The sequence below is a fragment of the Coptis chinensis genome, chromosome 4 (assembly GCF_015680905.1).
Source record: "Coptis chinensis isolate HL-2020 chromosome 4, ASM1568090v1, whole genome shotgun sequence".
In the NCBI taxonomy this organism is placed as follows: Eukaryota; Viridiplantae; Streptophyta; class Magnoliopsida; order Ranunculales; family Ranunculaceae; genus Coptis; species Coptis chinensis.
The window spans coordinates 81,914,337-81,926,744 of NC_141459.1; the positions used below are offsets into that span (position 1 = coordinate 81,914,337).

Below are 12,408 nucleotides of genomic sequence, written 5' to 3' on the forward strand. Positions count from 1 at the left end.
CAAGTTTTCGTCGCTCAATAAACCTGAGCTTTTAAACAAAATTTCAGTTTTAAAGAATGCACGACGTCTTTCACCGTTTTTGGTGAAAACAAGGTGAGATTGTCCAATGTAAATGTGAATATTAATCTCAGATGGGGTGTTAGATTTAGTCTGGACGTAAAAATTGAAAAAACGCTCTAGACGGAATTAAGCATTTCGTCTAAATTTAAAAAAAAAAAAAAAAAAAAAAATCATGACCGTAAAAAAAAAAAAAAAAACCATTTAAAAAAAAACACACACACAGACAGAATTTAATATATTGTCCATAGTCACCACCATATTCACTTTTGCATTGGACAAAAGTTTTGAACTAAAAAAAGGTGAATAAAGTAACAAACCCATTGGGAATGCTCAAAACATTTCAGATTTTTGCTTGGGTGTCCCTTTCGCCTCAGTAACTTGGGTACATTTGTACAGACGAATGAGTACAATGTCTCACGTTGTATCTTAAGTTGTTAATAACTAGTTTAACTGTGAGGGTGGGAAGTTGGAAACTCAGAAGCAAAAATAAAATGAGTTCATATTCAGCTTCTTTCTTTTCACCTTCTCTACACAAAATGAAAACCAATCTCCTTCCTTCTTCAATTGTTGTTCCTTGTCTTTGTTCTCAAAAAACTCCTCTTTATTCCTCTACTCTCAAACTCAAATCCCCTTCTTCTTTCACTGGTGTATTTCCAGAGCTCAGTGTCAAGTGCAGCAGTAGCAGTAGACCCCCTGGTTCAGGTACCTTTTTCACTCCATCTGTTTTGATATTCATAGGTTGGGTATTGTTTATTTTCTCAAATTTGGGATTGTGAGTTGTAGATGCTTCCCCTTATTTTGAGCAAAACTGGTGAACATAGTTGTTTCATTTGATGAATTGTTGTCGTTTCATTTCTTCTTTGATCAGAATATTATGAAACTTTGAAGCCTCTGCTGAAAATGGTTTATGATTGGGCTTCTGCCTACCTAATTGCCTGCTGTGTTGTTCCCAAATTTTACCTTGATAATTTATAATTCCATTTTGTTTTAATAATACTCACTAAGATAAATATGAGTACATAGAAACTATTAAGCATAATGTACTGAGTTCTATTCTAATACCTATCACCCTCCTTAAAAATAAATCTTGTTAGAATTGAGTGTGACAACTTGCACCACCTCAAGGCCTACTTTTAGCCTCTCCCAAGCAAATCTTCTTGAGCACACTTTTAATATTTTTATTGCTTCAAGCTGATGTCATAACTTGGATTTGCAGTGATTGCCTTAAAGATAAAAACCCGTTTGTTGACTTGGCTAATTTTTGAACCAAAGTACCTTCTAGTTTGAAAACGATTGAAGGGCCTTCATGCCACATTCATCTTTGTTGAAGCTCTTAAATCTAGAATTCCACATTCATGAATAATTTGAGAATGGTTGGTCATTTGACTCATTTTTTTCTAGTTAGTTTATGATAAATCACCTTTTCATGGAAGTTGCATGAAATGTTGTCAAATGCTTAGTTGCCCCTAGATCCCTTGTCACCTTAATTTACTTGGGTTCAAAAGAAGAAAAGCAAACTCACTAGAACTCATATCGTCCTTAAAATCATTGAATTCCTGCTCATGAAGGGTTTAGGAACAGTCATTCTCATCTTGATTGCTTCAGACGATGCGACATACTGTTTCTTTTCTTCTTTTTGATCGGTAACATACTGCTGGTTTCTTTAACTCTTGTTTTCATCACCCATGAATGCTCCCTGCTTGAGTATTTCTTTCAGGAGACTGGATGTAAATCGACACTTTAAGATAGGAGAAGAAAAACCAGAAGTGGAAGGGGTCTGTGTCAGACTAACAGGGAGATAACAAATACCTACTTATTACAATACAATGTGTTTTCTGTTGGAAATACCTTGATTATGCGCTAATGGATGTCAAGAATGTAGCTCTTTTGTCTTTTGGGACATTGTATAATTCTTTTGAAGTTGTCGGAAAAAGAAAAATAATTAATGCTTCATATTGCAGGAGAAACTGATAGCAAGGATGTTCTCGATGCATTTTTCTTGGGAAAGGCTCTTGCAGAGGCGATCAGCGAACGTATTGAATCTAGCATTGGAGAATTATTGAGTGTAGTTGGTAGGCTGCAGGCTGAGCAACAAAAACAAGTACAGGACTTCCAGGTAGGAGCATTTCCAATTCAGATGGTAACTTGTTTCAAAATTTGTATATAAGATTTGGTGGTAAAAAAAAAAAAAAGGAAGAAGAAAAAGCACAAAGATAAGAAGATAGCATGTTTCCTATCTCCGGCCTTTATTGTTATTTTTATTTTTTACTTTTGAAATTTCTTGCTTTGATTTTAAGGCGTAGTGTAATTAGATGCTGCATGCAGGAGGATGTGCTGGAAAGGGCCAAAAGAGCTAAGGAGAAAGCAGCACGTGAAGCCATGGAAGCACAAGGTCTTGCACCCAAATCTACAACAGTATCAACAGCCTATGATGTTGTGCCTCCTGCAGTTTCAAACTCCCCAGCAACGAATGGGACTCCAGATGTGTCAGCCTCATCTTCTGATCCAGATATAACTACTACTAGCAATTATTCCATTGACAAAGATCCTTTACTAGGGACGTTTGATGATGAATAATTGTTTTATTTCTGTATGTGTATTCTACTTTCTGCTGATGCGGCTTCTGGCAGGATCAAGCATACATTTTCATTGCAGATCAGTAAGTAAATGGCAATAACACATGGCTGAGATATTAGGTAGAAATTTGTGTTTTCAATCCCTGAATGTATACGATATATGCACAAATGTTATTTCAGCTTAATAGTTCAGAGAAGCTAATAAATACGTACTATGTGATCTGTAATATATATATTTTTTATTTTTTTATTTCAAATATATGTAACTTTACTATCATCAACCCCTGCTCCATGAGTTGGGACTAGGGAGTACCGAAACATTTTTCCATCTTGTTTGTTTGCATGATTCGTTTATGCTGATGTTTCTATGACATTATGATCTAGAGACAATGCCTTTGTAATCTGATGGAAGAAATTTCTCCCGAATAACATCAGAATCTGCAGCATATTTGAACGGCCATGGAACCACTGACGACCTACATGCATCTTTAGGAGACGTGAAGGACAAGATTTTTGCTATGCATCCTTCTGGTAGCACAGAGGATTTTACTTCTTCCATTGTCAAAAGTTTGCTGTATTTTTTGAAACAACAAGCAAAGTTCGTTGTATTATTTTTTGTCCCTCTTTGTTTTGTTTACAAGATGAGACTCAAATGGCTTTATATAGAGAGAATCCTTCAATTAAGAGCCCATCAAAATTACGACCTTTAGAAGTACAGTTCTGTTCTAATTCCTCTTCTTCTGGATTTTCTTGAGTTCATGGATAATGGATCCCCATAAGAAAAAAAGTTGGCAACAAAATAATTCAGACAAATCTTTTCTCTAATATTAAAAGCATTAAATGCAATTGTTTTCCAAAGGTCTAAAACCAGCATAATCACCATTAAGAAGAAGAAAATAAAAGCAAAAATACTGGAGTAATATAATACATACGGTCTTGTCTTAGGTACTAGTGCATTCAGGCCTGAGCTCAATACCTTCAACAAGAAGACCCGGCCTATTGACACTGGCTTTCATCTCCACCTCTCCATCTTCTCCTTGATCATTGTAGTGTTGTCCCAACTTAATCTCCATCCACCCATCTCTTCTCGTACTTGGAACTTCAGCATCAGACAGTTCACCAAATGGTGCATACGCCACAGGTTCTGAAGGATGGACGAAAACACTAAGTGATCGTCACTTGCGTCACTTCTCCCTTCAACAAATTTGACGGAGACATCTGCAGGTGGGCAATAATGATTATAATCCCCAAAAATACCTTTTGTTATTTTAAACACAAGGTAGGCTCCATAAGTCGTTTTGGGTGAAAGCATCCGAGTATCTATTTTTCCACTGATTTCTCTCCACCACACATGAAGGTCAGCTACCTCTGCAAACCTGCAAGATAACTTTTCGTAAGAAATAAAAACCTAGGAGAGAGAGAGAGACCTAGAATAAGGTTCATGTATCACTGCCAAGTCTTGGGGTGTGACACCCCAGGAAATGTGAATCTTCCTAGCTCCGATCATGAAGCATTTCTTGCCACTCTTCTTCTCAAGGTTAAAGCTCTGCAAAAAAAAAAATTCAACGATACTTACACATTAGGGAAAACAACGAGAAAACTATCCTACGGCGAGAAATGCACAGCTGATATTCAGACTGTGTACAATGTACTGTATGTAGCCAATCCCTTTTCACACCAACGACATTGAATGGAGGGTTGCCATGCATATATACGTTCCTCTAGAACTTTCTTTATGTGGCTTGAAAGTAGTACATTGTCGAAAGTTAAACAGATTAAGACTAATATCAAACATTGAGTATCACAAGTATACCCAGATTCATCTCCTTTAATCCAAAATGGTTTTTTATGATTAGGTAATTGTTATTGGGATTGGTATCCTACCACCATGCGTCCATGCGACCACGCCCTTCTACTAATTGCAGTGTTGCATGGGTACAGAGAATGTCCGATTTAGACACTAGTACGAAAATTCAGAGATGGCATGGTTTAAAAATCAGATTCGTTTACATGGCTAACATTTAATGTACCCATGCAACAAATACTAATTATAACACCCCGTGTTTTATTTAATATTTTTCTAGTACAATAAATAATAAAAATAATAATAAGAGATAAAATAAAATCAAAAGATAAAGGATAAAGATTAGAAATAGATAAGGTAAAGAAGATAAACCCCATTTCCTATTTTTCGGGGGTTTTGAAAAAAAAAAATTTACACAGGACTTTACACGGGGAGTAAGAAGAAGATTATTGGGATTGTTTTCTGACGATTGTTGCGTGGCATTTTTCGTTCTCAAGTTTATATTCATTCACGTCGCTCGTAAAGTCGTAAACACAACAAAGGTGAGTGAATTTTTCTTTTTATTTCTCTTTGATATATATTCGCTTCTACGATCTATTATCGTAATTATTAATGTCTTGTGGTTTGACAAAAGATCGGTTAGAACGGATGATGCAAGTGTTGTTTGATATGGTGTCAAGGTTAACAATTAAAATATAATGGGTAATTTCCACATTGGTTTCCTGTTGGATAATTTCGTTTGTATTAATACACTTATCTTGTGCGTGCTGGATTTCTCCTCTTAAATTTTGTTAAAGTTTGGTTACTTATATTAACTAGGAATATTTAAGAAGAAGATGAACTGAAAAAGGGTGACCTGAAAAACTACACTGCACAGTCAGAAGTTTCTTACTAGATGGAGATCAAATTATTATTGGATTGACTTCATATTTAATCTATAGTTTTATAAGACATTGTAGTCTGACATATTAAAACTTTAGACAGATCCAACGGTTGGATTTCTGTCGAGGCGCGCATAAGCGTGACAGGTCGTAGTGTTTCTACACCAAAAAAACTGCAGTGCGCAGTCTTTTGTTTATGCTTAGATGGTAAATTTTCTGTACTCGGATTTGTATGAAATTTAATCCATAGTTTCCTGACACATTGTAGTCTTCCATATTAGATTTTTAGATTTATCCAACGGCTTGATTTCTATCGAGGCTTCCATTAGTGGGACTGGTCGTAGTAGAAACTACACCAGAAAACTGATGGGCGCAGTCCTTTGTTTCTGCTTAGATGGAGGTCAACCTATTATCGGATTGACCTCAAATTTAAATCCGTAGATTCTTGATATCCAGTTAAATGACATATACAAATTTTAGGCAGATCCAATGGTGGGTTGTCTGTCAAGGCACGGATTAACAAGGTTGTTAGAATTAGCTAAAGTTTAAAATGGATATAGTTGGGTGGTTACATGATGACATTAGATGATCAGTGGTTATTATACTTTCGATATATTCTTACTATTGTAGAAATATTGGTGTGGAATGAAAAGATATCTATATGTTTTCTTTTATTGTGATTATTAAAATATTTTGAGAATTGGTTAAGAACTACGAATGCTTAATTCCAATCCTGAAAGATTTGGATACGTAGTCAGCTTTAAACAAAAGTGCAGCCACTATATCTATAATATATATATATTACTTTGTGTGATAACTATGTGATTGTGTTAGAAATTACTGTTGTTTTGAGACTACATAAATATATATGTGTGAGATAGAAGTTGTATATGAATATAGACTTTAGTATATGTGGATCTGCTTTGGACATTAGTGTGTGTGGACTTGAATTTGGGCTAATGAACTATTTGTTTACGATATTGTGTATATGAGTGTAGTTATGTAAATTGTATTTGTTTGATTATAAGTTTGTTTACATTCAATGATATTTAAGTGCTTGATTTGCCTTGACGCGCGAAAATGACCCTCTGCATGTGTGGTCTGTTTTGACATGAGTAATGCTAGTATAATTATAAGTGATAATAATGTTTTAATGTGTCGCCCACATCTTTAGAACTCTCCACGCCTCAGGATTTGGTAATGAGATATTATGACTTGTGATGTCATGTGATAGATGGGTATTCATTGAATGTGCCATGAATGACCCAATAGTTTGGACTACCCTAGAGAGGAACTAAGATATTCGCCTTGCGGGTTGGTCGTATTCCTTGAATGTACGGAAATGTAGGTTTGGGTATTCCTTGAATGTGGCGGGAATGACTCAGGGCATTCATTGAATGTGCCATGAATGGCCCGTTAGTGTTATGATGGGTATTCCTTGAATGTGGCGGGAATGACCCAAGGTATTCATTGAATATGCCGTGAATTACCTGATATTTTGTTATGCCCAAATGAGGCTTTGTGATTATGTGTATGGAAAGCTCAGAGATGGCTGTGACTCACACGTTACGAAGTTTACAAGATGAAAGTATGTTTCCTAGAGGCGATATCCCGCTAGGGACATATGTCTTGTAGTGGACTCGGTGTGAGTGAGGCACACGGATATGTGTGATTTGGCAAATATGTATAGTGCAAATTGTGGAGTAGGAACTAAAGGTTGGGCTGTGTCTTTGAATAAATGAGTCAACAAGATAATTAATAAGCAAAGTAAAAATATTGATTTTACGTGTGATGGAGTTATTGCATATGATGTATATGATTTCTTATGAGAAATATATATATGTGGTTTGTATGAGTTGATACTCACAAGGGATGAATGTACTCCTTGGGTGTGATATTTCCTCGTTCTCATAAGTAGACGAGTGGTTTTTAAGTAAAAGTATATGAATTGTGTGATGTTATGGATGTGAAGTGTGACTGTGAATAATTTTAGTAAATGATTGTGATTTCTATGTGACTGCAAAATGACTATAACTTGATATATTATTACAAAAATATTAATGACTTGTGATAGTCTGAGATCTATGGTTATGCACGTAGAAACTTTATGACGTAATGATGTCATATGAATGACTACCCTTGATATAGGTATTATGATAAGTGGTATTTCCCGAATATGCGGGACGAACCAAGTTATATCAATTAAACTTAAATGTCTTAAATGAGGTTTGGTTATGAATGGAAATTTGACTGACTGAGATAAATCATTTTATTGTGATGTCTAACTCTGTTTTGCAGGAGGGTAGAATTTATTAATATTTTTTGCAGGGACGTAAATATCCTACCCTAAGACGACGTGTTGGCTTAAAGGTAAGGTATACCAAACTCATATTTAATTATGTTATCCTATATGCATTTAATAAATAGAATGTAAGTGGTATTTATGTTATGAGTTATGTTGGAAAGTGGGAATAATGAGTACTGTTATATGAGATTCTTGGAATTTGTATATTGGGGGTGAAATCTTACTTGGGAAGAAATTACACGCCGTTTTGGAAAACGAAACTATATTGTCTTTCAAGTTGAAATGGTTGGTAATGTTATATTTATTAATTTGAAAGATTATTATATATATTTTGTTGTTAGTCTACTCATACCAAAGAAATTCAATTCTATTGACCCATGTTTACTTTGTTTTTAACGCGTGGGTGTGTTCTTGGGAACATAGATGGTGGAGTGATGGATAAGGACACGCGTGATTTGGAGTTGCTCTTGGAGTCTTCGGTTTAAGATTTTCCTCAAGGATACACGGTTTTGTTTTGGAGACGGATGTAATAGAGTTGGTTAGTTTCTTTGTAGTTTAATAATGTGATTTAAGGATTGTTTCTTTTAGTTTTCTGTTGATTTTAATTTTGTATATATCGTGTTTGATAACAGGGTTTTGGGTTTTGTTTCACCCGGTTTCCAGATAATTAAATATAATTGTTTTAAATATTATCTGAAAATTTGGGGTGTGACACTAATAGCGTAAACTCGTCACTTTTCATTCGTTTTGCATCTTTCATTTTCTCGTACTCAGTACTCATAAAGATTATATAGCAGTTCACTTTAGCTTGAGTGACCCTCTATCTCAAAAACTTTAGTTTCCAACTTGGAAGTACTTACGTAAGACTAGATTGATGCACGCACAACGTGCGTTTTGCTTAAAAAATAGAAAGGCAATATCGCCAATTGACTAAAAAACAAGGGTATAATAGTCAACACAATAATTTTGCTTAAAGCATAGAAGGGCAATATCGTCAATTGACTAAAAAAACAGGGTATAATAGTCAACACAATAACTTTGCTTAAAGCATAGAAGGGCAATATTGTTAATCGACTAAAAAACAGGAGGTATAATAGTCAAAACATACATGGACGAAGAGATTTAGAGTTGCATTAAAAAGAATACTATTTCACTATTGCAGGACTGTAGTTGAGAGTCGCGATCTTTATAATAGTTTAGATAGTAGAGCCACCAGTCACTAAAACGGGCTTAATTCCCCGTCTTCCTAGAATTATTGTAAGTATAACTTTCTTGTGCGAAACATTGAATTTGATTGTCAATTTGTAAAAATCCAATCAATCTCGTTGGCTCCTTGACTTTCTCTGTCTTATCAAAAATCACACACATTTGACTAGGGACTAGGGGATGTCTAGGGTTGTTAATGGTTTCGATAACTCGATAATTGATCCGAACCAAACTGATAAAATACTGATTGGGTTTTAGAAATTTAGTTTGCCCTCCACCGAACCAATAAGATAAAAAAATTGTCTAAAATTAATTGATTTGATTTAGGATAGAAAAATATAAATTATGAAACTGAATTACGAAACAAAAAGTCAGAAGGTTCTAGTAAGGAAAAGTTGTGTTAAGTGTTAACACCTTATTTACCACACGAAAATCTTCCTGGGTTTTAGACTATGTCTCAATCATGAAGGAGACGTCATCGTTTTTTTAACTTAGAAAAACGGACAGGGCAGAAGGGAATGCACAAGAAAATTACCATACCATCGTCGAGAAGAATTGGATCAGCACATAGATGAAAATATAGCTCTTTCTTCGACTTAAAACCGTTCAAGTCCAAGGGAGGAACAAACCTTGAGACAATTTCTTTGTAATCAGAAGAAATTTTTCCCACATAACATCAGAATCTGCAGCATTTTTTAATGAACATGCAACCAATGACGACCTACACATATCTCGAGGAGATGTAAAGGACAGGATGTTTGAGATGCATCCTTCTGGCACCACAGATAAATTCGCTTCTTGCATTGTCAAATTTATGTGTCTCGTTTTCCCTCTTTTTTGTTGTTTTGGTTGAGATGAGTTTTGACTTTCAAAGGCTTTTTATTAGGACAGGGATTGGGTCGAGTTCGGGTTGGATATGGTTATATCCGAATCCGAACTCGATTATATTTGAAATTTAATATCCGAACCCAATCCAAACCCGACTAATCCGATCGGATAATACTAAAAATTCAAAAAAATCCCAAAAATTATATCCAAACCCGAACCGACATACCCGAACCAATAAATGGATATAAAATTCAACTCAAACCCGATGTATTCGGTAATCAGGTCTGGTCAAATTCGGGTCTACCCGACCAAATTCTGTGCCCTACTTTTTATACACAGTGAATGAAGATCAAGATATTAATTACCGATATCCACATGGATTCCATAATAGGGTCCGTGTCCTCCAAGGAGTATTACACGAACCAAAGATTAAAAATGTTGTCCAATACCAGCATATATCTAGTATATTTTCATTGTGTCAATGCCGAAATCTGAATATTGAATTGAAGATCAAGCAAATACTTGATATACTGTGCGGCATCTCAATACTTTGTAGCCAAATTCTTAAAGATATCGAGACTTCACCATGGCAGTGTTGGAATCTGGTGGCTACCATTAGAAGACTTATGCTTCCCTTAGTTGATGTCTTTTTGATCCATGTATTCCGAGAAGAAAATAGAGCTGCAGATCACCTTGCAAAACTCTCGTTAGGCGAAAATATGGAACATGTTGTTTTTATTCCTCCTTTATATATTAAGTTGAATTCTATAGTAGAGGATGATATAATGTTAACTTATGAAATGTTATAATACAGATGAGGATCTGCAAAATCCCAACATCTTTTCAAAAAAAAAAACACTGGTTCTCTGTTTCTGCTCCCACCACGCCTCGACCAGCTCTATGGTGCACTTCTCGTGCAGCACCGACAGCCGCCACTAGCACCACCTTGTCCCGTCATCACCAGTCAACAACCTTCACCAACCCCTCACGCCATCACCCAATTTCCATTAACCCACTCCCCACTTGTCAATTTCGTTCTCTTTATTCCCCACTTTTCAAAACCCCTTTACCACCACCACTACCATCGGTTGCCAGCACCACCATACACCATCATCCATCATCTTGTACCCCCATTACCACCACCGCCCTTCATAATCTCCACTATCTATATATATACTATCTATATACTAGTTTAAGATATGCTCATATGTACTTCCACTATCGATATACTAAAGCAGAGACCTTTAAATGAGGATTTTCTCTCTCTTATGTGGCACTATAATATGAGAGTTAGCCTTTTCTCTATCTTATGTGGCACTTTAATATGAAAGATAGCACTATCAGTGAACCTCTTTGGACACTTTGAGTGTATTTCTAATTCTTATATTTAGAAAGTTTGAGTGTATTTTCAATTCTTATATATTTGATCAAATAATAAAATATTGCTAAAAAATAGGTGATTTGAATTGTATAAAGTAATTTTCTATTACGAATCAAACACTTTTAATGTTCCAATTATTATATATTTTATCAAATAAAAAAAATTGCTAAAAAATAGGTGATTTGTAGAAACTAATTTTCTATTACAAATCATACAATTTTAGTGTCTATGATAAAACACCGACTTATTTCGAATATATCATTAACACGGCCTCAAAACATAGTTAAAAACAATTATACAAAATATATAACATCACAAAATATATAATAGAAAATGAAAAAAAAAAAATAACGGCAAAACAATAATGACAAATATTTTAAAATATATATAATACTGATTGAAACTAACGTAAAAAAAAACAATTAATGGGGAACTGAAAACTGGATGCAAATGCATCGAACTAATCTCAAATAATATTTAACGGGAAATTGAAAATAAAAAACTGGATGCAAATACAAGCATTAAACTAATCTTAAAAAATAATTAATAGAAAATCAGAATATGGATAGAACTACATTAAACTAACCTCAGAGAATAATTAACGGAAAATTAAAACTTGGATGCAAATATATCAAACTGACATCAAAAAATAATTGTCGGATAATTGGAAACTGGATGCAAATGTATTGAGCTAACCCTCAAAGATTAAATTAACGGAAAATCATAAACTGGATGCAATTGCATTGAACTAACCTCAAAGAAAAATTAATTATAAATTAGAAACATAATGCAAATGCGTGGAACTAATATTAAAAAATCATTAACGGGAAATTGAAAACCGGATGCAACTGCACTGAACTAATCTCAAAAAATAAACTGGATGCAAAACCTCAATAAATAATTAACGGAAAATCGGAAACTGAATGCAAACTCATTGAACTAGCCTCAAACAATAATTAACGGGAAATCGGAAACTAGATGAAAATGCAACTTTATCAAATAATCAACGAGAAATCCGAAACTGGATGCAAATGCATTAAACTAATCTCACAGAATAATTAACGGGAAATCAGAAACTGGATGCAAATGCATTGAACTGACCTCAAATAATATAACAATTAACAACAGGAAATTGGAAATTGGAAATTGGATGCAAATGTATTAAACTAACCGAAAAGAATAATTAACAAGAAATCAGAAACTAGATGCAACTGCATTGAACTGATCTCAAAAAATAAATAACGGGAATTGGAAATTGGATGCAACTGCATTGAACTAACCTCAAAATATAAATAACGGAAAATCAGAAATTGAATGCAAATGCTTTGAACTAACCTCAAAACATAGTTGGGTTATATGTTGTAGGA

General features: G+C 34.6%; 1 protein-coding gene and 1 pseudogene across 2 annotated transcripts; one reads left to right on the top strand and one right to left on the bottom strand.

Moving 5' to 3' along the window:
- Nucleotides 1-333: 333 nt before the first annotated feature.
- On the top strand, nucleotides 334-2,913 carry LOC147505099 (uncharacterized). Its single transcript, XM_086557677.1, has 3 exons — nucleotides 334-762; nucleotides 2,022-2,176; nucleotides 2,386-2,913. The coding sequence occupies exons 1-3, from the start codon at nucleotides 552-554 to the stop codon at nucleotides 2,635-2,637; spliced, it is 618 nt and encodes a 205-aa protein (XP_086413803.1). The 5' UTR covers nucleotides 334-551; the 3' UTR covers nucleotides 2,638-2,913.
- A 526-nt stretch (nucleotides 2,914-3,439) lies between these two features.
- LOC147505100 (F-box protein At2g02240-like) lies at nucleotides 3,440-9,648 on the bottom strand (annotated as a pseudogene). Its single transcript, XR_015193179.1, has 3 exons — nucleotides 9,368-9,648; nucleotides 4,064-4,182; nucleotides 3,440-4,012 (listed from the first exon to the last, which is right to left on the bottom strand). The product of XR_015193179.1 is annotated as an F-box protein At2g02240-like (transcript).
- Nucleotides 9,649-12,408: the final 2,760 nt, after the last annotated feature.

Bases quoted from the DNA above. Each gene is read 5' to 3' on its own strand.
- LOC147505099 (XM_086557677.1), top strand. From the start codon at position 552: ATGAGTTCATATTCAGCTTCTTTCTTTTCACCTTCTCTACACAAAATG. The intron at 763-2,021 runs GTACCTTTTTCA...TTCATATTGCAG, and splicing joins CAGTAGACCCCCTGGTTCAG to GAGAAACTGATAGCAAGGAT. The intron at 2,177-2,385 runs GTAGGAGCATTT...TGCTGCATGCAG, and splicing joins AACAAGTACAGGACTTCCAG to GAGGATGTGCTGGAAAGGGC.